At 38.9% G+C, this 26,229-nt stretch overlaps 1 protein-coding gene across 1 annotated transcript in view; it reads right to left on the bottom strand.

The window, feature by feature from the left end:
* The window catches only part of GADL1 (glutamate decarboxylase like 1), a 132,686-nt gene extending 110,315 nt beyond the window's left edge, over nucleotides 1-22,371 (bottom strand). Inside the window, exons 1-7 of the mRNA XM_054595724.1 lie at nucleotides 22,204-22,371; nucleotides 17,256-17,382; nucleotides 14,914-15,004; nucleotides 11,302-11,408; nucleotides 10,464-10,579; nucleotides 4,391-4,470; nucleotides 4,214-4,268 (exon numbers count right to left, since the gene is read on the bottom strand). Of these exons, the coding sequence (XP_054451699.1) occupies nucleotides 4,214-4,268; nucleotides 4,391-4,470; nucleotides 10,464-10,579; nucleotides 11,302-11,408; nucleotides 14,914-15,004; nucleotides 17,256-17,382; nucleotides 22,204-22,356 (729 nt within the window). The 5' untranslated portion in view covers nucleotides 22,357-22,371. The remainder of the gene's footprint in view (nucleotides 1-4,213; nucleotides 4,269-4,390; nucleotides 4,471-10,463; nucleotides 10,580-11,301; nucleotides 11,409-14,913; nucleotides 15,005-17,255; nucleotides 17,383-22,203) is intronic.
* Between the last annotated feature and the right edge of the window lie 3,858 nt (nucleotides 22,372-26,229).

Below are 26,229 nucleotides of genomic sequence, written 5' to 3'. Positions count from 1 at the left end.
GGAATTCGTGGCAACTGGGTAGAGGACAGTCCATGAGGCTGTTTTTGATAGATCCACCCCAGGATGTCAGCAGAGATGTGTTGCTGGCTGAGGAAGTGCCTTGAAGGGAAATTTTTCAGATAAAGGTAGAGGGCAGGGGTGGTGGGGAGAAGAAACAAGGAGTTGAAGATTCTAGAGTATCTGAGGAATAAGTGACAAGAATATTTACTTTTCCATTAAATTCATGTTGACCTTCACTTAGGACGGAGTCATTTTTTTCCTCAGTTTTATCTTGAAGTGCAGTTGTTCTTACAAAATATGTTTTTGTCCCACTCTACTGTAAGCAGTTTTGTCATTTGGAGCAGACTCTCTCCACTTTAGTTGACCGGTAACAGAAATATCATTTCTCAGTGGAAAGAAGGGCAGAGCTAGGACACTTGGTCCACATCTCAAAATTGAGATGCCTAACAATCAAACTGATGGTATACAATGAATCCATCTGCCATTTCAGCAGAGGATTATGACACTTGTAACCTAGTCCACCCAAACTCTTAGAGTGGGACCAGTAGGTGACAGAGTTCTGGGCAGCCATGGGCTTTGAGAATTATTTCCTGCACTCAACTCCCAATAGACCATAACTTCATCATGTCAGCGACCTAAAGGAAATGGAACCAGATTTATGTCAATCACTAAAAGCAATACAAAAAGTAATTTACTAAAACCATTTAAGGTGACTTTAGCAGTTGAGGTTTTCCTCATAAACTATACGACATCCTGACAGTGGTGAGAAACACCTTTGCAAGCTATTATAACTTATTAAGGACTTTTTCTCACCTTTTTAAGAAAAACAATCTGGCTGTAAATATCAGTCCCTGAAATTAAACTTTTGCAGCCTGGGTTTAACCTTCCAGATTTTTCCTTTCACACATCTCAAGCAATTAATAAGAAAATTCAGTGGAAACAGAATTGATAGTGTGCTGACTATAAGCAGTCTTCCCTAAGGACGTTTGTCATTTCAAAAGTCACACACAAAAAGTCTCCCAAATATTCAGTGGTTATACTAGTTTTATCTCGTCATAAGCACTTCAGAGCCTCTGAGGTCTCTGTGGTTTTCACTGTCAAGTAAAGGTCGCTGCTCGACAGATTTTTAACGGATTGTGGATGGCCAGGGAATTGAATCCCACCAGAAAAGAAGTGGATGTACCATTTCCTACATCTGAAACAATCCAAGTTAAAAGCTTGAAACAGAGCACCCAGGTGTAGAGCTAGTGGGAAAAATAAACTTGGTTCATCGGGTATTATTATGTCAGAGTGGATGCGAGGTTTGTCCTTGGTGAATCCAGGCTCCAGTTTGAACTGACTTGAAAGAAAACTGAGGAGACACGGAAACTCTCACCCCATTGCCCTACTTTTAAATGTGCCTTAAGCAATTGTGCTTTTCAAAAACTTCTCTTTTCAGGTTCTCAACTTTAGAATGCCAGTTTCATGTACTTTAATGGTTAAAGCAAACCAACATTTACATAATGAAAATAATAATGACTGCGGTGGGATCAAATAAAACCCATCAAATATGCTCACACACGAGATCTTAATGATACTGCAAAAAAAAAAAAGAAAAAATAGATTTACTATCTTCAGGGGATGCTGGGCAACTAACTCACTATTCTGAAAATTAGTAAATAAGCGGAAAGAAGAAACCATCTACCCTGCCCCATCTGTGAAACTCTTTCCTTAGGGAAACCAAACAGGCATGAGGGAGCATTTTTCTTTAGAGTAGTATGTCTGCCAACAGAGGAATGAGGAATGGGAGAATAAATGAGAACATCACCTAATGAAACACTGGGTCTAGACAATGATCATCCACAGAAGGAAAATCCACGAGATGGGAGGCCAATGCAGAGCTGTCTCAGGGGTGGGCTGGCCAGCCCAGAACACACCAACCCATCTTACCACAGAAAGAGACCCGAACTGTCTGCTTAAGGAAGGGCATAATTTGCCCGTGAATAATTCCTGACAAAAATTCCAGCCTGAATTTCACCCAGTCTCTAGATCTAACTGCCAAGTTGCAAGAAATATGGAGAACAGATGGGTGGCACAGAGGAGGGGAGCACTCAGAGTCTCAACAAATTGAGACTCTGGTGATGTCATCTACAAAATTCACAATGTGGAAAACTACCAGGATAAAGGGTTTGGTTTCTTCAACAGAACAAAATTGCAGGAGTTAAAAAAAATAAATAAAAGAGGAGGGGGAAGATATAGATTAAACAAGATCTATATGATGAATCAACGAATGTAGCACATAGACTTTTTATGAATCCTTATTCAAACAAACAATTTTTAAAAAGGGAATAGGAGAAATTCTAACAGAGTGGATATTTGATGATATTAAGAAATCATTTCTTACAATAGTATCACTTTTTTAAAAAAGAGACCCTACTTCTCTTTTGTAGATATACTGAAATGTTTCTATATCTAATCATGTGATGCGTGGGATTTGCTTCAAACTAATCAAGTGGTATGGGAGGGAAGAGAGTATAGATGAAACAGAATGGAGCATGAGCTAATGACTGCTGAAATTGAATAATGGGCATATGAATACTCATTATGTCAGTTTTATATTTATTTGAAATTTTTCACAGTTAAAATTTCCTAACTCAAGGAAGAAAGGAAGGAGGGAAAGAAAGAAAGAAAGAAAGAAGAAAGAAAGAAAGAAAGAAAGAAAGAAAGAAAGAAAGAAAGAAAGAAAGAAAGAAAGAAAGAAAGAAAGAAAGAAAGGAAGGAAGAGAGGGAGGGAGGGAGGGAGGGAGGGAGGGAGGGAGGGAGGAAGGAAAAGGAAGGAAGGAAACAGTAAAATAGAGAGAGAGGAAGGGGGAGAGGAATAAATGAATGAATCATACAAACCATACAAAAAGCACAATCAATATGCCCCACCAACAAGCATTAATGACATTAAGAAAGTTCTTTTTGATTGCAACTTCTGTAGAAGAAAATAAAACTAGATTTAAAAAAAGAGAAAACTGTAATTTGATATCTGTAGTTCACAGCAGAACAAATGGGTTGTAATCCAGAATTTTATCCAAGTCAAAGAACTCTGATAATCTCTACCACGAGACAACTTCAAATCCACTTGTCAGTAGAATGTTAAAAAAATAAAAAATAAAACAAATGTACCTCTAAGGACACACCTGAAGCCAATACATCCACAGTAAAGGCAAAACTTTTAAGTAGAGACTTTTCAACCAAATACAATAATCTAGGATGCCCTTTTATTTAAAAAATTAAAATATAAAAAATAACAGAAATATAATATCGACATTTAAACAAATAAAAATAAAAGAACCCATCTTTTCTTAGGCTGTGAAATCCTGTCAAGGGAGCAACACTTAATCCCAGCTCAGAAGCTGGGCTTTTCATTTTTCAGCAGTCACACCTGACTTTGTGGCTTCCTCTTGGAAAGTTAAAGGAAAATAGCCTGAAGCTCCTTTAGCCTTGAGGACTGTGCTAGGATGGGAGTGAGGCAGTGAAGAAGCAGGTGCACCTAAGCCAGCAGGTTTTTGGTCCGAGAAGCAAGATGGCTGGCACCAAGACAGTGACACACCTGAAAAGCAGGTGTCGGGGCCAGCTCTAGCCAGAATATAGCAGGTACCCATGGTCATCCCTTGCTCCCCCGAGCAACAGACATGTCAGCTTCAATACATCCTGGCAGCTGAGAAAGAGAGGACATTCTGCCAGAGCTGAAATACTAAAGCCAGACCCAATACAGGATGATGGTTATGAATGGGCTTTGGGTGGAAGCAACCTGGGAGGAGAGTTTAATCTAGAAATCAAGAAGCAATCTGAATGCAACCAGAGACAATTGGTTTGACCTGAAGAATTCTCAGAGTCAGGAGTTTTGTAGGAGAGCGGTTTGCAGGGCCCCTGCTGGAGAGGCTGGGTTTATCTTTCAGGGACAATTCTAGGCAAGAATCCTGAATACAGTGATGTCAAGGTTTTCATAGGCTCTGACCACCTAGGATGAGAACATCCAAGAAATTTCACAGAACATGAAGAGTCAAGCCCCTGCAAATAGAGCACCTGTACAGAAGTTACCCTATTTTAAGTCTAGCATGCTCCCTTCTCTGCCCCACACAGAAACGGGTCTGACTGCTTGCATTCCCACCCTGGCAATTTCTCCCTCACACCCAGAGACATGCATATATTTTCTTTCCCTCTTTTTATCTTTCTCCCCTCTCACCTTTTTTCTGGCTTGCCAGATTTGCTTCTCCAGTTCCTCAGGTAACATTTTACCTCTAAGAGACATAGATTTGAGATGTTCGGTTATGTTTAGCAGTGAACATGCTTTGGTACTGCTTTTTTTAAAGTATGAATTTCCCCCTCCGCCCACCAGGCTTCCGGCTCCTGTCCCCGTTACCTTCCATCTGTTTCCACAAAGCAAATATTCTCAGTACCAATCCCAAGAAAAGAGGCTGCCTTCTTCATGGAGTAGTGACACTAAATTAAAAGGGACAAGGGGGAAGAAAGAGACATGAATACACGGCATGAAAGACTAGAGCTTATTCTCTAAATGGGTATAAGTTATACAGCTGAGCTCAGTCTTTAAAACATTATTGTATAAAAGAAAAAGAAAGCAGTAACTTAACTAAGCTCCTTAGTATAGTGGTTGAGAACATTGACTTTGGTTGGAATCAGAAAAACCAGGATTTATTTCCAAGTGTTCCCTGTTACAGCCATGGAAACTAGAGCAAATAATGCATACTCTCTAATCTTCAATTTGCTAATCTACAAAGTGAGCATGTCGATCACCACACCATCTTTGTCACAGAATTAAATGGGTTAATAAATGGTCCTGACCAGCGTGGCTTAGTTGTTTGGAGTGTAGTCCCATAGACTGAAAGGTCACGGGTTTGGTTCCAGGTCAAAACATATGCATGAGTTGTGGGTTTGGTCACCAGTTGGGGGCGTGTGAGAGGCAGTGATCAGTGTTTCTCTCACACATCAGTGTCTCTCTCCTCTCTCTCCCTTCTTTCCCCTCTCTCTAAAATCAACGAGCATGTCCTCAAGTGAGGATTTAAAAAATGGATTAACAGATATAAAGGGCATAGCACAGAGCGTGGCATTTGGAACAAACTTCATGGTGCAGGCTATTGTTTTCCATGCCAGTGAGAAAAGTTTCTCTTAATGCTACTAATAAGACTCAGTAAAACCCTCTAAGGAGTGAGCAAGGCTCTCTCTCAAAAGTTATAATCTCAGATCACAGAAGAATTTCATTATTTTCAAAAGCAAACACTGGATTATAAATGCTGGTTTGACACTTGGCCAATCTTGTTTAATATTGAATGTAAGACTGAAATTAGACACACAGGAATGTGGCTTAAAATCATAGCAAAAGTAATAATAATTTATAGACACATTACATTATGCAGCCCCGGCACGAATGAGGCTAATGGGTCTGGAATTAGGTCTCATCTATTTCTTATTGGAAAAAGTAGTATATGCTTTAGATTGTTGGGCCTTTTTACCCTACTACATAGAGCCTATAAAATAATTAGCATTCGAACATTGGGGATGTCAGTCTTTATACATTAGTGTGGACAGGTGGTCAATTAATTCTTTTTCATACCAGAAAAATGAAGGTGTTAAAGGACATTATTGTACTAAAAAAAACTTAGTAATTTAATTCGTAGGTATGAATACATTAAAAGAGTAGTCATGCCTTCACACTTAACTTGATATATTCCCTCAAATGTGGTAATTTTTTTCTTCTTTTGTCAAGAGAGGTTATTGGAAGCTCTTTTTTTTTTAAACTCTGTAAAAATAAATGTGGACGTAACACCATCGGGAAAAATGAAACCATCCCAAATAATTAATTTCTGAATATCAAATAGAACCCATCCGAAATGCCTGGAGTATGCATTCATTTCAGGTTGTTGCAAGAACATATGCATATTGAGAAGTAATAATGTAAATGAAAATGTAGCTAATTCTCTCCGTGCCGTGTCAGCCCACCATAGATAAGGTAATGAAGCTAAGGCCAATTATTTCTCACCAGAGATCCCGGCTCAAGCAACCAAACAGCTATGGATTTCACCACAATAAATAGCAGCCTATCCTACTGACAATTGCCAATAAGGAAAAGCACATTGCTTTGCCCTTTGAAATAGCAAAATATCCCCAACCAATAGATCTGATCAATAAAACACTGGTAAATCAGAATAAGAATAGCACCCGCGGAGCTATCTTTGGGGACCTCAGGGCAAATGTCGATCTCAAATGCAGAGGAGCAGATTAAAAACAGTCTGCAAAACTGAAGTCTGAACATCTGAAAGCATCAGAGGAAGAAAAGAGCCCCGGAAGGGGGAAAAAAAAAAATAAAAGAAAGAGGGTAATGCTTCAGACATGCTGAGTAGTTTCAGGGAAAGGAAAACCTAGAAGGCTGGAGTTCAGAAGTAACAGATGCATTTTGAAACAAAGGGCGGCTGCTCCCATCACTCGCAGAAGATAAGTCAGCCATCTGAAGACCCAATCCCAATCTCCCCCCAGGTTCATTCTTCTACAGAAGAGGTAAAAATCTCACCAGGTGCTCACTTCTATAAAGTTAAAACAGCAAGCGCCTGCATGAAAGACAGATTGCACTGAAGTTTCCCTTTCTGGTTCCAGCAAGGATTTTTTTTTTCTGTGACCTTGGATTTCTCAGTGAAGCACTGCTCCCCACTCTTGTAGGTGATGCTCTGGGTGCTTAGACTCTTTCTAGTGCTGCTTAGTGTGATGCTCATATTGGCTCCAGGTGGTGGGAAGGGCAAGGGATGTGAATATTCTACATTAGGGAATGAAAAAAAGCAGTACGTTTCCAAGAGCACACAGCTGGTTCAATTCCTAAAGCAGCAGAGCTGTTGGCCAGGTGGACTGTGCTCGGCATCACATCCTATAAACACCTGCTTGCCTGTGAAGAACACCTGCATTAACATCCAAACCTAGGTCAGCCTTGCTTAGAGAACAGGGACAGGAATAGGGTGAGTGAATGACGCAGCTTGGGTGCAAAATCTAAGGCGGCACGACCTTGAGACGTGTACTTTAGTATCTCACTCGCCTCACCCCAGCCTCCAGCCTGCTAGAGGGGAGCTAGCACAATTGATCGCTGGTCTGGGAATGAAACGTTTCTTTTCTCCCTTCACTACTTAGTGGCAGATGAGTACTACTTTATGTTGATTTCCCCAAATGATTTGAATTACAAACCTAAGATTTCTGTTAGTTCAAGGAATTCACATGTAACTGCTAATCAAGCCACACATTTATTATTTTTATTACTTTCCGCATCAAACTCCCTTCTCTTTGGCTCCTATGTATCCTGGAGAGGCTAGTTTGGATATGTTGCCAGTATAGCAGTCTCTGTCATGAATTAGAAGCTGAAGTATGCAAAAATACCTTACGTTGTAGGTGGGTACATATAATCTGCATTTGACAGTCCAAGGCAAAAGTGCAGTAATTACCCTGGTTAATCTGGGGCAGAATAAAAACTGGAAAAGTAAGACGACCTAACAAGCAATACAGGAAAATAACCACATGGCCATGTGCCAACATCTTAAAGAAAACAAGGGAGAAATAGCAAAAAGATTAACATTAGGGTTTAAGACCATTTAGGAAACATGGCATTCTTTAATTCTTTATGTTTAACTAAATAATGAATTGATCTGTTATAATAAATGGCAGAGGTGGTCATAAAATATGAGTTAAAATAGTGCAAATACTATGACCTGAGTCTCTAGCTGAACAGGGAAAGGAATGAGCTACAAAGTGGAATCTGGATGGAAGTGGTGAAAATACATTGTCGAGGCTATGGTGTGTTTGAAGTTAGATGTTTTTCTGTGGAATTCACATATTGTCAAAATTTATGTGTTATCCTTCTCCCCCAGTGCGATGGTATTGATTTATTAGGTCCTGATGGTGAGGCTCCTATAAGATTAGTGTCATTGTAAAAAGAGGAAGACAGAGAGATCTTACTCTGTCCACAAGCATGAACAGGGGAAAGATGGCCACGTGAGCACACAGTGGTCTACAAGCCAGGTAGTGGGCTCTCACCAGACACTGAATCAGCAGCTTGTTCTTGGACTTACCAACCTCTATAAGTATGAGAAATAAACGTCTGTTGTGTAAGCCACCTCATCCATGATATTTTGTTATCCCAGCCCAAGCAGATTAAAACATACATCTGGTTCTTGGGTTTATGGCTTCACCTTCTGCTGGCAAGTTAGCCAAGGCATACATTTTACCTCTTTTTGTATCTCTATCTCCACCAGAGACTAAACAAAAAAACATACTTAATTCTGGTTTTACAACTGTTTGAGGTTTCAATTTATTTCCACTCCCAATTCTCCAGGCTTTTATGGAATATCTTCCCCCTTTCCAGGGCAATTGTGCTAGCAAGTTTCAAAATCAAAAAAAGAGGGAAAAAGGCAAAGGTAAAAGCACTGAGTTGATAGCAGGGACCCTATTTAACCAGCTTTCCTAGGCATGGAAAAAGGAATTTGAATGCAGAAAGGACTTGGCATTTCTGTTATGCTAGGGTTCCTCACACTGAAATACCAAGGGTTGGAATCCAGAGAGGAAAACTCGACTCCATGATAATCCCAAATAACCAAGTATTTTTTCCCAGATGTCTACATTCCCAAATATTCTTCCCAGGCTGTAGAAATAATGTCTCATGAAGAGGGGCCTTGGGATGGCTGGGTAAAGAATCTCAGGCTGGAAGATCATCCAAGGTGCCTCCCAACACTCAATGTCCATTCTGCATTGAGTACCAAACTAACCAGAGCAAAGGTCAGAAAGGAAAGGAGGAAAATGTGGGCTTGGCCAGGTGTTCTTCCACTGTGGACCTCTGTGTACAACTGGTCTTTCTGCAATAATTATGTAGCTTCTGTTCTTGAAGGACAACAACAGATACAGGAAAGCCCAGTTGGAAATAACAGCATTTTCAGATTTTTCTGGCCCCATGTGTTTGACAAGAGAACTAGAATGATTGCAGAAGATACAGAAGCTACACTTTTCCTGCCAGGCACAAGGGGAAGAAGCAGAGGTAGAAAGGACAGAGGCAGACACTGGAATCACACAAAAATAGAAAAGGAAAAAAATAATCTCTTCCAGATAAGATGGCACATAAGCTGTGCTATCTATTCTGTCCACATGATTGTAGCTGGATTATTCTTCTCTTCCTAATAATAATAGCTAATATTTTGGTCTATCTTGTATATGCTAGATGCTAGTTTACATGCAGTAACTCATTCAGTCTTTGCAACAACCCACTAATCAGCGACTACTAAGCTCATGTCGCTGTCAGGTTGCTTTAATGGCCCAAATTGTTCACTGCTCCCTGTGTCCATACCCTTTGCCAGATAGCTTTGCAGCAAATCTCCTTAAGTAGTGAAGCATCTCAATTCTTGGATCTGGGTTCCTAGACTTGACTTAGTTTGCCAAGAAAATGAGGGAGAAATGACAAGGTGCCAGTTCTGAGCCTAGAACTCAAGCATCCCGGTATGCTTCCACACTGTTTTTTCCCAGTACCATTGCCACAAGAACACACCTGGACCAGCCTGCTGGAGGGTGAGAGATAATGGAGTAGAGAGGACTCTCAGGAGTCATCCCAGCCAAGGCACTCTTAGACCAGCAATGGCCAGCCAACCCCCAGACAAGTAAGTGAGCCCAGCAAGAGAAGATGTACTGCCCAGCTATCCCAAGACTTATAAGCAATAATATATATAGTTCTATGCCATTGGATTTTGGGATAATGTTATACAAGAGCTAACTGTTATGCTCATTTTTGCAAATTAGGAAACTAAAGCACAGAGGACTAAATCAACTTACTCAAGGTCATTCAGGTAGTAAGTACTAAAGACAGAAAATGAATCTAGGCAGCTTAGTTCAAAGTGAATGCACCTACCAGACCCTCTACTAAAGTGGAGATTAAAATGAGTTAGGGGATTGTGGCAACATCCAATTGTGTGTGTGCGTGCATGTGTGTGTGTGAGGGAGAGAGAGAGAGAGAGAGAAAGGGAAAGAGAGACATGTTCATTATTACTGAATATATCCCTTTCTTCTTGAAGAGTCCTTGTGTTAGCCACTGAGAGCAATCAATTTTATAAGGAAATGTGAGCAGATGACATAGCTGAGATCAGTATCGATCATCCAAGTTCTAATAAATGAGATATTTGAAGAAGAGGTTCACAGAAAGAGATAGCACTTTCAAATGAAACATTCTCTTTTCCTAAGAAAATATATAGACTATAAATTTTAAATAAAGGTGATGTACAAAATCAGGTGGCTAATACCAAACCCATCAGAATTGCTTTTGGAATGAAATACGATGTTATACTTATGCATATTAGTCACACACAGAGAGGAGAAAAGCACATCAGGAATCCACAAACAAATAAACCCTCTTACATAATGTATACTCTTAATATTTATATATGATATCAAAAATAATTTTTTACCTCTGCAGATGTGAAAAGGATTAATCTTGGCAACCCAGACAGCCCCTTTTCCTTAATATCTGGGCAATATTTGTATCTAGCTAAATTCATGGCATACATATTGGACACTGAGCCACCTGCAAAGACAAAATTGAAATGGCATATTTATAGCATGAAGTTATAGCTCCCTAAGTGCTGACTACAGTGGAAAGCACAAATGGCTGTGGCTACTCTGCTCTAATGACAAATCACTGTGAAAGCCATCTAAACACCACACCACCTACCCCATTTCTCTTACACACTTCCTAGTCTCTAATTCCTGCAGTTTCCAATCTCAGCAACGTGAGAAGTATTAGTCTATTCTCTTATTCCAGAATTTTTCCTAACTAAAAGTTTCAATCTATGAGCTCTGCACTCAAGTCTCTGTAGTTAATAATATTTTTGTCTGTTACTTGATCAATAAAATGACAATTGGTGCTCATCTCTGCTTCTGAAAAAAAATTACTGTGGGATAAATAAAAAGTGATTTGGGAAACTTCACAGGTAAAATTGATTTAAAAACCTAAAAACTTTATTATGGCCCTTCCAAATTTCCAACAGCAGGGAAATTCATTTGTGTTAGGTATAAATCCTAAATTGTAGATAACTCATTTGTTCAGCATTTATGTCATTTATTTAGATTTATGTAAAATATTATCATTCTGGAGAATGGCACAAGCTAACGTGTCCCTTAGTAGCATTATTAATTTCTAACTTTTTGTAATGTGCAAATCTGCAAGGAGCTGTTCTTTATCTAACACATGGATTCATTTTTAGATGCTTGTAATGGAAGGAGATGGCAATAACTAATTGTACTTACCTGGGTTAAATATTCCATCCCCTTCTTTCCAGCCAATAAATTCAATCATTTTCTTCAGAACCGCTTCTTCCACTAACAGAAACACTGGGGACACCTCATATGTATAACTGGATAGATATGAAAAATACTTCACTTCTATGACTAGAGTCAAACCATCCCTTTGGTGTCCCAAGAAATGCACAAAGAGTTTCAGTAAACCAAGTGGCTGTTGAAGTATAGGTAGTGTCTTCGGAAATGTATCCATTAGAAATAGAGAAATATTCAATCAGTGATAGTTCTAGCTGTGGTTATTTAAATAGAGGCGACCTTAGGGATAAGCAAGCTACTGCAGCAGTCTTAATTTACAGAAAAGCTTCAATTCCATTGGGAAAGATGAAGGCAGTGCATCTGGATTCTTTGCATTAGTCATGAGCAGTAACCATTTTACTCTTTGGATGATGCTTTGGATGCCGACTAAAGAAAAACCATTGTCATGGTAACCAGGTTTTATTAGGTTACTTTTGTGTACACTAACAATCATCTCTAGAGATTCTACATGGAAATGACCCATCCTGGATTAGAGCTTTCCCCACCATACTCCTGCGTTTGTACAAATGGGAAGCACTCTGTGGAACATCTCTTACTATGGAATATTTTTACTGCAAAGTACTATCCAGATCCCCTGTCAATGAAGGCTTTGTTGCTTCAGGCTGGAAGGCTGTAGTCAGAGAGCATTGTTAAGTTAACCCCTTTAGGAATTTCCTCAGCTGCTCGGAGCCACTTTTCTTAAGGTCCAACCCTTCCCTGTGGTGATCTACACCTGAGGATTGGTCCAGCTGGAGGTGTAAAGGCTTGGCCATGTGGGTCCAACCCTAGACCAATCTACAAGGCCACTGAGGAGCTCCAGAGACCTTCATGGAGTCAGCCTTGATTGTCATTGAGCCTGCATGGCAGCTTGACTCCTATCTCTGACCACTTCTACTTCTTTTCCTCCTGTCACCCATGTTGATCCCAAGGATATTCCTTAATAAACACCTTGCTCACTAAGTTCCATTTAGAGCAGCTTCCCAGGGAACCCAGCCTGGGACAGTAACCATGCCCAGGTTTGTAATGTCTGAGTCTCTTCTCTCTCCAAATAACTTGATGGTGACTAAATATCTATAACTTCCTTCTCTAACTATTAAGTGATTGCATTAAATTGTATCTAAATATATATAATATATTATATATATATAATATGTATTATATATATATTATATTATATATATACACTCTAGATGTGTAAACTAAGCAGACACATTTAGATTTGTAGTCACAGAATTTAATGTGATTATTTTAACATCTGGATGGAAAATCTTGGGGAAGGAGAAAAACAAAACATCTACTATATATCACCTCCCTATGTGTCATTTTACAAACAATCTAGGTTCTGTTTTTCAACTATGTTAGGAAACCAGTTTACACATATAAAAAATGTAAAAAAAAAAGCATATATGTATATGTGTTCCTACAAATATAAGTGAAATAATCATTCACTTTTTTGTAAGAAAAAGAAATTCATATTGAACCTATCTTTGAAAATACCTCAACTGTAAACCTGGGAATAAGCCTGGAGGTGGAGGAGAGGCAACATAGAACGATCTCATGGCTTGCTCACATTTTGATGGATTACTCAGCTAAACGGCAATTTAATACTTCAAAAACCTCTAAAGATTTCAGTTAAAAGAATTCAGGTGAGACATTAGAAAACCCAGGATGTACAAGGAAAGGCCCTCAGACCTGTGTAATATTCCTCTCTCTTCTGACTCATCTACCACTTTAGCTCTTCTACCCATTGTAGCCCATCATCTCGCATTACTCCACAAAAACCCTGAAATCACCAGCGGCACCCACGTTGCTAATCCAGGGGACCTGTCTTAGTCTTCGTCTTAGTTAAATACTCAGCAACACGTGACTCTAGACACGCTCTCCTCCATGGCATCCAAATTTCCCCACTCGATCTCCTCCTCTCCCCATTGCCAGCTGATCTTCCTCTCTCCCCCTCACTGTTAAGCAGCAGATGTCCCCAAGGCCCCGCGCTGAGCCCTCTTCTCTCCTCATTCCATGCTCTGTCCCACATGCTGTATTTCTCCATCTCCTGCTTTGTTTTTATTTTTAAAGTGTCTCCATCCTGCTCATTAAAATTACTTGTTAAACACACCCACAGAAAATAAGATTTAATTGATCTGGTTTGGGAAGCAGGCCTCATTTTTTTTTTTTTTAATGTTCCCAGGTGGAATCTAATGAGCAGAAAGAGTTGACAATCACTGACTTAAGGAAATCTCCTCCTTGCCCGTTGTTTGAACTACCATCGTTTACCAATAACTTTTAAATTTATAATTTTGATATAGATATCAGAATGTCAATCCCATATACCTCTCATCTTGGTGGTATATACTCTTAGATATCTCACAGTCACTGCAAACTCAAATGCTCACAATTGAAAATTGAATTCTTGCTCTTGTGTTTTTCACCATATACTTGAAAACTGTTCCTCTCTTCAAATGCTTAGCTCAGTGAATGACTGGAACATCAACCAAGCTATGAAAGCCAGAAATCCAGGCATCATCTCATAAACCTCCCTCATTTCCAAGATCCAATATATTATTCAGTCCTTTCTGTTTTACCTTCTAAACAGTGATTGATTGATTGATTGACTGATTGATTGTCTCTGTTCCTGCCATGTCAGATAAAGATTCATCTAAGTCTAAGCTACTATCACCTCTCACCTGATTAAAGTAATGGCCTCCTACTTGGTCCCCTCCTGTCCTCTCTCCATATTTCCAGTGATATTTTCAATAAACAAATGGTACCAAGTAATTTAGAAACCTTCAATGGCTTTCCATGGTACTTAGAATAACTCACAATCATGCCCCTCTGGGTCCTACAGGTGTGGCTCTGTCTATCTTTCCAATCTTATCCTTCCTTACACTCTCCATAGTTCTTTCAGCTGCACCCACACTGACCTTCAGTCCCTAGCATGGGTTATGTTGTCTCCTGCCCCAGGGCCTTTGTATATGCTGTTCCTTCTGTTTAGAACTCATCTCTCCTGTTTTCACCGTGTTAACTTTTACTCACCCTTCAGCTCTTAGCTATAACTTCCTCTGAGAAGACTTCCCAGAGCTCCCAACTGGGAAAAATTGTCCCACTTATATTTCTAACATCATGCACCTCTCCTTCACATGAGAATTACAATTTTATATTAATTTGTGTACATACATTGATTAATTTGTACAGATCATTTCTATCTCACTAGATATTTTGCTTCATGAAGGCAAAGTCAAGGTTTGTTTTCACTTAAAGTATCATTCCAGTACTTAGCATAGACATGGTTTTCCATGCAGGAATAAGTTAAACATGGCTTACTCAATTTTCTCACCTGTTAAATGGAAATAATGCCTGTTTTACCCTCTCACAGTACCACTCCCAAATCAAGCATCTCTTTGACCACTACTGTCATAAGACTATTCTTTATTTATGATGACACTGCACAAATGAAACCATTAACTAGGAATGTATGAAATAAAATTGCATCTACTTAAAAAACATCTCTACTCTTAGTTTGGTGTAAAGTTCTAGTATAATGATACTTACACACTTGGATTTAATGCTTCTGTCATAAATCGGGCCACCAAGGAGTAATAATCAAGTCCAGCATACAACTGGTTGAAAAATCTTGGGTGGTCTGTAAATTTCAAGAGTATTAACTTATATAGCAATAAAAAAGAAAAATTATCAATACCATACAGCAATAACATACATATATCTTTTAGACACTTAAAGCAGCTGGACACAAAAATGTATATATTGTATAATTCCACTTATATGACATTCCATATCAGGCAGAGCTGATCTATGGAGATAGAAGATAGAATTCTGGGTACCTTTAGGAAGGAGATGCTGATTAGAAAGGGTCTTGAGGAGCCTCTAGAGGGTTGAGAATAGTCTTTATCTCTACCTGGGTGGTCGTTACTTACATACACATATGTACAAATTCATTGATCTGAGGATTTAGGATTTGTCCATTGCATTGAATACAAATTATATCTCAGTTCTTAAAAAAGCATTCAGAACCTAATCATGTACAAAGGAAACAAGTGTTATAGACCCATCTCCTCGCCCTTTCAACTGAACAAGAACATGTTTATGAGCAAAACTTGAGCATTCACAAGCATTGGTTTGCCTGCTCCTTTCTTTCTACAACCTTGACCCATTCTAAAGCCCTCAAGACGTGGGTTATTTGAACACTGTCTGTACACATATCAAATATCAAAGCCTGCTCCCTTTATCCGCTAAAAATGTTGATATTAACTTCTCCAAATTTGCATACATTTCACTCACCAACAAGGTTCACTTCAGGCTACTGGCAGTGAGTGGCCTTTTTATTTTTTCTGACTGGACCATTTTCATACTGCATCTGGCATTATGTTGATGGAGTAAAACGTGACTCATTATGCAGCTCACACAAACTTTCTAATGCAACGTTTTTCAAAGGCAAGTTGCCTTTAAGACTCAAACAACTTCAGTTCCAACTCTCTATTTTTTTCCCCTCCTATAAAAGGTTTCATGAAAGTCCTTGGTTTTACACAGCGTGAATATTCACACCGAACACCAGGCTAACTGGCTTGACATTCTCAACCATAGGAGGCCCAGCATGGCCAAGGGCAAAGATGCAGGATGTCTATTTCCAGTTCTAAGTATTTGGGACCATTTCAGTGAGGGACCTCTCATTACACTTCCAGCTTTTGGTTTTAGCTTTGTTTTCCTCTTTCAACCAAGGGTTCATGAAAAATGAAGTATCAAAAGAAAATGTATTTTTAAAAATAAAACGTGGAAAAATTCCTCTAATCTGGCAAAGGAAACCAGGAATTACTACAAGTAATTTTAATAAGACTTTTTTTAGTTTTGGGTTAATTTATGATTGATTTCCATGGTAACATTATGGAAAATATCCAGTAAACTGAAAAATCTACTGCATAAATGTCATTCTACATTTCTGACATGCACTATAATAATAAGATATGTATCTCTGCTTTTGAAATGCTAAGTGGATTTTTGATACATACACTAGACTTTCCCAAAGGAATATAAACCAATTATTTTTAGCCAGGATTTTATTATGTTCCTTCCACTAAATTTAGTTCAGTGTCAGAATTCACACAGCATAATGCCTGTATGGTCTTAAGCATTAGATTACCTTTACAGCACACTGAGAAATGCATATTTTGCTAAGTTGTTCTCCTTCTTTTACAACCTGTTCCCTGGGTATATATTAACAGTTAGTTGGAATAGTATTCAGCACAAAACATATCATGTTACTGCATTTACAAAGATCACAATTTTAAGCATTATTGTGAAGCTATCACAGCATAAACATACTATGAATAGCATTCAGTTTATACCTTTGTAAAAGTTTTTTTGATCCTACTAGAGGTGATAAAATAATTTGTTAATGACAAACTGCTCAAAGTTAACAAGTATCTTCCAAGTAAATCTATTCTTATTTATATTAAAGACATACCCTTGAACATTGTTTCTGCATATCCTGTGACTATCAAGATTCAAAATCCCTTACAAATTCCATAATCAAGATATCATTTGCCAGTTCAGACCAACATAAGAAATGATAAGTAGCAGTAATAATACATGGTTTTGATTATAAATGGAGGTTGAGGATTGCCAAGAAGCAAACAATATTTACACATGACTGATAACACCAATAGTTTTACTCTCATTCTATTTTTGGCCTCTACAACAAATCTGTAATAAGGATTAAATGGACCATTGAAAAAATATCAGAACTGCTATGTTTTGATCCAGGTTTCTCATCCCGTAAACAGTATCCTACTCAGCTTCACCATGAGGTCCATACATGCTGAAGAACAACATGTAAGAACTTGTTAGCGGTATAGATCAGGGAAGTAATCAATTCGTACTCGTTTTGACACTATAGCGTATGACATCCCGGCAGAGTTCCAGCAGTCTGTGGTGTGGCTCTCCCGTGTCTCTCATCTCCAAATCAAGAAGTTGTTTCAGTTGTTCAGGAGGCTGCCATTCACAAACCTGGAGGGTTAGCAATGGAACGGTTCATTGAGTGCCCATGAGAGCCACACACTGAACAAATATTAGAAGCTTCCAGACAAATGGGAGACAAAGGGATTTAAATACGCAAGCATAGTTGAGCATGAAAGAGCTATACCAGTAATGTAGAAGCCATTGAAACCAATGAGGGGCCCCACACAGGTTTAGAAGGCCAAAGATTTCCTGGAGGAACTGATACCTAGTTTGTTACATAAAAGAGTAGAGTGAACCAAGCAAAGATTAGGGGTAGGGTAATGCAAGGGCCATTCTAGGTGGAAGTAACAGAAGTAACAAAGGCTGAAATACTATAGAGGAGCTCATGGCCTAAGGGAAGAAGGAAGTTTAATGTGGCTAGAAGATGCAGTTTGAGGAAGGAAGAGGCAAGAATTAAGGTTGGGATAGCATCCTTGCCCAATAGTCTACTATCAACTTAGCATGTTCATTCCTCCACTCAAATATTTCCAATGGCTCCTCATATCCTTCAAAGTAAAGCCAAAGTCCATACAATGACCTAAAATGTTCCTGTACAATCTGCTTACCCTGGCAGTGTTTCTTTTCTCTTCTCATCTAGCACTACTCTCCTCCTGGCTGACTCTGCCCCGCCACCTTCGCCACTGTGCTGTCCTCAGATGCACCAGGCACGCTCCCACCTTAGTGTCTTTGCACTGGCTGTGCCCTCTCCCTGGAATGATCCTCCTCTGAATATCCTTAAAGCTAACTTCTTCACTGCCTTCACAGCTCTACTCAAATGTCACCTTCTCAGTGACAGCAGTCCTGATTCCCCTATAAAAAACCACAAGCTGCCTATTACCCCATCTCTATCAATCTCCCCTAACTTTTCTATTCTTCATTCTCCATTAGCACTTACCACCTTCCAACATTTATTATGTCCTACATAATCTCCACGAAAGCAGAGGCATCCGTCTGTTTGTTTACTGGTCCTGAATAACTAACACAGAGCCTGCCACATAAGGGGATGTCAAAAAAGCTGTGATGAATGAATAAGTAAGTGAATGAATAAATGCATAAAGAAATAATCAAGTCTCATATTCTGACAGGCTTTATATGACAGGTTGCAGAGTTTGAACTTGGCACTAGGGAAGCCACTGAAATGTTTTGAACAGGGGAATGATATGATCATATTTGTGTTTTGGACAATAGCTTTCATTGATATATGGAGATTCCATGTGAAATTGGGAGTGAAGTTTACTGTAATAAATCAGACAAGAGATGGTGGTAGACTGGATGAGAGTAAATACTATAATAATGAAGAATTTCTAGAAATAGTTAAAGTACAGAATCCATAGAATTTGGAAATTGATTTCATCATGAGGATGAGGGGAAGAAATGACCAGGGATCATCCTGAGGTGCCTCCTTGCATACATGGGTTGATGATGGTGATAGGGAGAAGCAGCATCTGGTTCTGTGTGGGCCGGGTGTTTTTTGAGGACATTTAGCCTAAGGATTCTCAGGACCTCCAAAGGTGGTGTAGCTATTGGTCTGAAGTTCCTGTGAAAGATGAGAAATAGAGGTTCAGGCATACACTGTGATAATCTAGTATGGCTGACATGGCTCAGGGAGAACCTACAGCAAAGAGGAAGAGGTGCAGAATCTCACCTGAGCAATACCAACACCTAAGAAACGGGCAAAGGGAGAGAAGCCCGTGTATGCGGTGGAGGGCACGAAGAGGCAGGGAGAATCCTAGAAGAGGTTCGTGCTATTAAAACAAAGAAGAAAAGAATGTTCTGGAAGGAAGATGGTCCTCACTGTCAAATCCTAGTGAGAAGCCAAATTAGATAAAGACTGGGAAGTGCTAAGTTATTGACAAGGAGGTGTTCTTGGCAAGAGAAGTTCAACTTAGAGGTAGGAGTGGAGGCCAGATTGCTGTGAAGTGAGGATGTAGGAGGTGAGGAAATGGAGGGAGGGAGGGATGGGGTAGACAATTTTTACAAAGTTTGGCTGTGGAAGGAGGGAGAGAGACAGGAAAGTAGTTAGGAAGTGAGAAGATTAAGCAGTGGGAGTTGGGGGAAATAGGAGCAAATACCAAGTTGTCCAAGAGGTATGAAATTAAACTATGATCTTAGGACTCCAATAGGCAGAGGCAAATCAGAAGTAATGGAAACAATGAAAAGGAATAACTACTGACATGCACAACAATGTGAGTGAATCTCAAACACAATTTTCTGAGGGAAGCTAGCAAGAATCAAAGGGCTGCTGGTGATATGATTCCACTTATCTGACATTCTGGAAAAGACAAGAACTACAGGGACAGAATATTATCAATGGCTGCCAGGGTCTAAAGTAGAGGGGAGGCTTTGACTGCAGAGGGGCACAGAGAAATTTGGGGAGCAGTGATGGACCTGTTCTATTGTATATCTTGATTGTGGTGATGGTTACATGACTTTTCAAAACCCATAAGCAGTACACCAAAAGAGTAAATTTTACTGAATGTAAATTATAATTCTTTTTTTTTAAGTGCCTGAGAAAGCTTTTCTATCACAGAGGGTACTAGACATAATCATCTCATGAAGTGTGGGGATATATAAGCAGGTCACCTTATTAAAATTATATAGGTTTCAAGTGTACAATTCTATGACACACTGCATTGTGTATACCACCCAAAGTCAAATATTCTTCCATTACCATGTATTTGACCCTTTATCCTTTACTAACGCCCACCTCCCTCACCTTTTAATGGTACCCTGTTGGATGTCTGACAAAGTAGGCTAAGTTGTGGCATAAAGAGTTTACCTCTCCCATTCCCCCTTCCTCAACCCCAACATAGATTTCCATCTCCATTCATTTCGTGAGCCTGCACATCTACTACATTGTGATTGACTTGTGGTTCCTTAACTGATAACTTAGGATCATAAGTCTCCCCTTCTCATTTTATCTCCCATTAGTTCCTTTTGTAAACACTTTCTTTCTAGGCAAAAAGATCCCCTTACTACGTTAAATGCATCATGTTCTTTTGCAGCTCTCTTTCCATGTTTACCTTCCTGCTTTCTTCAACACAGAGGCTGACTTCTCTCTGCCTATCAAAATCTCACTTACCCTTGACATTCCACATCAAAGCTCAAAGTGCCCACTCCTCTGTGAAATCTCCAAAGTCAGCCCCAGTCACAGAGCTTTTATCATATTCCCTGGGACCCCCTGCTCTCTTTTTGAATGAAAACTTATTCTTTCAATTAGATTATAAGTTCAGTTCACAGTGAGCCTTTATCTTATTTTTCTTTATATTCCCCAGGGCCAAATATAATGCCTTACCCATAGCTAACACTCAGTTAATATTTAATGACTTTATAAAGGCCAATTTAAAAAAAATATCTTACCAGAGGAGCAATGTGCGCCAAAGTAAAGCAGATGCAAAATATTTCGCAAATACAGATAAGACCGCAAAATAGCAATTATAAATATATAATCAGAAAATATCTCTGATTTTGCCTTGAACATAACTATTCAAAGTTCACTGGTCATTTCAATCAATTTTTGTATTAGTTTTCCCAAATGCATGTGATCAAAAATTCAGAAAAAAATTCCACTTCACATTCAAAATGTTTTTTAAAATGACATTTACTTCTGACTAATAGAATTGGAATAAAAGTTTCTCCTATTTGTTGATCCATTTCTTGGTAATCCAGTTCCAATATAAAAGGTGATCAATGTGAGAAGAGGTAATTTAAAGATTTTAAGAGACATATAGAGTAGTTAAAGGTACAGACTCTGAGGTCAGACTGCTTGGATTTTAGGGCCAGCTCTGATGCTCTGATCTTGGGCAAAGTACTTGACCTCCTTGTGTCTCACTTTTTCCCTCATCTCTAAACTGGATTTAATAAACTTTACAGTCCTACCTCGGTACTCATCAGCTTCAGAACTTGTCAAACCCTGGACTTGTTGCATTTTGACAGGAAAAAAAATGTTACAGCACCTGGCGCTTGCTCACCACTCATCACACTTGCTAGAGCTTCTATCAGTCAGGACGCTGCCCCGCAAGAGAAAATGCTTCATTATTCAGTACTCATCAGTTTTGGCACTTGTAATGAGTTCCAGAATGAATTAACAAGTACTGAGGTAAGCACTAAGGTGCCACTGTATCTCCCTCTCAGGGCATTTTAAGGATTAAATACACAAATACATATGGAGGAGTCCTGAGAACAATATCTGGTGCATCATGAGTACTCTTCAGGGTAGATGTTATTAGTAGTAGTTCCCATATTGTTTCGATTCTGTGCCTAAATTTGAAACCTGAAACCAATCATTGCTACCAGTCAGAAGTCAGACCCAAGATTCCCAACCTAAGCTCAGACAAGTTCTTGACAAAGACCCTCAGATAAATTTTAAAAATTTTCACACATTTTATAACTTCTGCTTGGTTTTCATTAACTACATAAAGAATGTGCACCCCCTAAAAAATGGAGAGCAAAGTGTGTTTTAGAAAGTATAAAAATCAGACCATTAGGTTATTTATAGTCTATATTATTATCTGGGGCAGAAAGCGTCATCTCTGTGCCTCACAGACTTGTATGCATAAGTTCTAGAATCCTGGCCAATCTCCCTGCAAATAATAGCTGTTAAGAGTTAACCCTTCAGGAAAGCAGATATAGGAGTGGTGGGAGGGGCGGTGGGAATGAGAGCAAACATTGGTATCTGGGCAATCCTTTGAAACAAAGGTATAGAGGAAATTAAGGTGTGTGCTTCCCAGTTCTCTTGTATCTAGCCATCTAGACTTGGGGGGGAAACTCAAAAACAAAAAAACTATCTTTCCCATTCCTGGGGTTTCTCACAGGCTTTTTTTCTTTTACCTTCTCATTGACATCTGTTGCCTTCAAAACCACCTCTTCCATTATTAGCCTACAGGCCTCTTCAACAAATTTTTCTCTTGCTTTTGTGTCTGTTGCGGGACCATTCAATATGACCCCATCCATGAGAACAGCATTCTTCTTAGCTGGAACCATCTCTTGTTGACCAATTTCTCCTGGAAGCATAGAAACAAATTGTGTTTGAGAGGTAATCTAACTAGACCACAACAAAATACAGGGTGAAAAATGAATCATGATCCCAGCTTCAAATGGCAGGCTTTGTCTTAGTACTGGGTTGGCCAAAAAGTTTGGGTTTTTTCCTGTAAAATGGCTCTAGTACTGCTTCACTGTCTTTAATTTCATTCAAAACAATTTTGTTAGACTGCATTGTGAAAGCTATTGTATCAACATGCAATTAAAAAAACATCAAAACCAGTGAATTTTTGTGTAGCCATTTTAATATTGAAGATGGATGAAAATATGCAACATTTTCAGCGTATTATGCTTTATTATTTCAAGAAAGGTAAAAACACAACTGAAATGCAAAAAAAAAATGATCTGTGCAATGTATGAAGAAGGTGCTATGATTGAACATGTCAAAAGTGATCTACAAAGTTTCATATGGGAGATTACTAGCTGGATGATACTCCACAGTCAAGTAGACCAGTTGAAGTTGATAGCAATTAAACTGAGACATTAACTGAGAACAATCAATATTATACCATGCAGAGCTAGCCAACATACTCGAAATATCCAAATCAATCAAGCTATTGGTGAAAATGAAATATATGTCTTTTATTTAATGTAAAAACCATAGGACTTTTTGGCCAACCCAATACATATGCAGTATTGAAACTGACAGTTTGTCAATATGGTGCCCAACAGTGGAGGCAGGGAAAGAAACTTTTATGTTCCATTCCTGCAACATCTTGTTTAACATCAGGGAATGTGATGGAGCTCAAAAAATGTAAATTCCACCAATTTTACTCACTCTTCCGAACACCTTTCAATCATATGTACAAAAGATCTTTGTTTATTTCATGAACACACCTTCTCTTGTAATTTTTAAAGGATTGCCATATATTTCCTTTTAATAAGTTATTCCTAAAGAAAAAAAATATAGAAATGTCACTTAACTTTAAATTTTAAACTCATGGTAAAATGGCCGTCTCTTTTATAGACAGTGCTTTGTCTCTGAGAGCCCCTCCTTAAATCTCCTCAGCCATTTCCCACTGAAAAGGAATAAAAGAAAACATCTAACATGATCATTTGTGTAAATCTGCATTTAATGCCTTCAAACTACTCAGACTTGCAGTTCAGGCACAGGCAGAAGGATGGATGGAACAGAAGGTTTTTAGAATGGCACAACTGCTGGTCAATGACTAAAGGTCAAAAAAAAGGCAGCATGGAAATTTATGTCTGAGAATAAAATAATTTTGGTAACTTAATCCAGTTACTCAACCAATATGTGATACAAGCTTTGAGTATTTTTTCTTTTTCTAATTACTATCCCTCTCCTCCTTATGATGTTCATGTTCATTTAGTTGCAGAAATTGACAGAAACAGTTTTTTAAAGTATTTTTAGGCACTTCACCTAGCATAATGCCTTACTTATACTTTGTAAAACTGCCTTAGGTATGCTGATGGTCTAACTATATTTCAAGTATTTTTGTACTTACTGAGGGATCTAACAGTATCACCATTTATTATGCTGTTGAGTCCATATTCTCCTCAATGTTAAATGTTTTGATAAAATTCTGTGATTTATAAACCCTTTAACTCTACTTCTGGCAAACTCAAATGGTGTCCACTGAAGAAGATGAAAATGTTACAGGAACACTCCCCAATTTGGGAAAGATGGAATATGCAGCAAGCGATCAATCTTTTATCCTCACACTGAAGGGTGAACCATCCAGAGCTCCAATGTTGAATTTTAGTTCCAGCCTTCACTTTCACTTATCTTTCACTTGAAAGGATGTAGTTAACATGGTTTAGCATGGAATGTTGAAACAACGGAATTACACTTTTAGACGGAAATGCTCTACACCTAAAGGCACTTTCCTCCCCACAATTTTTAGGTCCTAAAAATAAACTGGAAAAGAGGGCAATTATTCAGGGAACCCTGGTTATGTCAGTAGGCAGTGCTATTACTGATCACACAGAAAAAGTTAGGAGTTTTTTTTAACCTCATTAGTAGGATTTCAGGGTTTTATAGCCCAGGGAATAGCAGCCACTCTATCCCTCACAGATCAGTCTCTCTCTCTCTCTCTCTCTCTCTCTCTCTCTCTCTCTCTCTCTTTCTCTCTCTCTCACACACACACAGAGTAAAAAAAAGTCAAACATCCACTTGCAACCAGAATAGCAATGAAATTGGAATTAAAATTATCTCTGTGTCCACAGAAATCAATTAAACAAATGCCCATAAATCATAATTATCTAGAAGAAAATACTATAATAATTGGGTATAGATCATTCCTCTTTTCTTGATAGATAATGTTTTATTTCTACTGCCAGGTGTGATCACAAGTCTCTTTCCCCTGCATTTCCCAAACTGGAAAAGACCCTCTGGAGATTGTATAGTAGGTCAAGCTGTGATCTTTGGGGATGTGTTCCTAGGACTTCCAATCTAACTGCTAGAGATATAGTGGTTAATCATAAAGTCTTTCAATTGAAGGAATCATCCATGTTGCCAGAATTTGACTGCTTTTCATTACACTCTTCCCTGAAACCATCAAATGCTTAGTCCAAACCACCATCAAATGCTTAGATTAGTGGAGCCACCTCCCAACTAACCTCTCAGTCTCTATCCATACCCTGCATGCCATGTAGACTACTCTCAAGCAAATAGGTTCTATGTTCCTTTGAAGAGATAATTCAGATCACGTGGTGACTATTCTACTTAAACCATCAAATGGCCACTTATCTCATTAAATCAAAAGTCCAAGTCCTTACAATGACCTCAAAGGCCCTAAATGAACCCCTTTCCCCATTATCTCTTGTACTTCAAACTTCATCTCTTATTACTGTCCTCCAAGCTCACCACTTCGGATTCTTTGATCTTCTGTGACTCTTTCCTTATACATCAGCTTCTGAGCAAGGTCAAACTTGATAACCCTACTTAAAACTGCAACCACTTCCATGGCTGGCGAGTGCTGGCCTGTGAACCTAAAGGTCACCAGTTCGATTCCCAATCAGGGCACACACTGAGTGGTGTTTCTCTTTCTCTTTCCCTTCCTCTCTATTAAATAAAAGAAGTCTACCAGCCAGTGACGATGTTTCCCTTTTCTGAGATGTCATTGCAAGTTGCTGGACCTAACCGAGCAGGAGACACCTTAGCTAGGGATGGGGCAGATATAGAACACAATTCATGGGCTAGAGAAAATACAGTAGGAATTGAAAGAAGAATCTAGGGGATAGGGTCAACTAGTCAAAACAGAGTTTATGGTCTCTGGAATATCAAAGGACTATGTAGATGAGATTCTCTCACTTCCCTCTCCTCTCCATTCATTTTACTGCTGCTACTCTCTTTTCCTATTTTGTAGTTATTTGACTTCTAATAGTTAGTCCATCACCGAGTCTCACTCCATGAACCACAATTCCAAAGGTGAAAATCAGTCAACCCCTAAACACTTTGCTTCTGAATTTCCATCAGTGCCTCCACTCCACGCCTTCTGAAACTCTACATAACCACAACTTTTGTTTTGTTCAAAGAGATGTACAGCTCTCCCTTGTTTAACAAACAAAAATTCGGCTTCAAATATTGTTTCAGATATCAAGAAGCAGCTTCTTCTTTTGAAGTATGATTAAATGTATTAATACAGATAAAGACTTGAAATAGTGCCTGGTATATAGTGGGCACTCAGTAAATGCAGACTGGTGCAGCCATTGTGGAAAGCAGTGTGGAATTTCCTCAAAAAGCTGAAAATGGAACTGCCTTTTGATCCAGTGATTCCTCTGCAGGGACTATACCCTAAAAATCACAAAACGCCAATTCAAAAGAACCTATGCACCCCAATGTTCATTGCAGCA

Source organism: Pteronotus mesoamericanus, unplaced genomic scaffold (genome assembly GCF_021234165.1).
Source record: "Pteronotus mesoamericanus isolate MK-2021 breed Mesoamerican mustached bat unplaced genomic scaffold, CSHL_Meso_final scaffold_54, whole genome shotgun sequence".
NCBI lineage: Eukaryota > Metazoa > Chordata > Mammalia > Chiroptera > Mormoopidae > Pteronotus > Pteronotus mesoamericanus.
The sequence above is the reverse complement of the archived record's forward strand: the minus strand, read 5'-3'. Positions and strand labels throughout refer to the sequence as shown.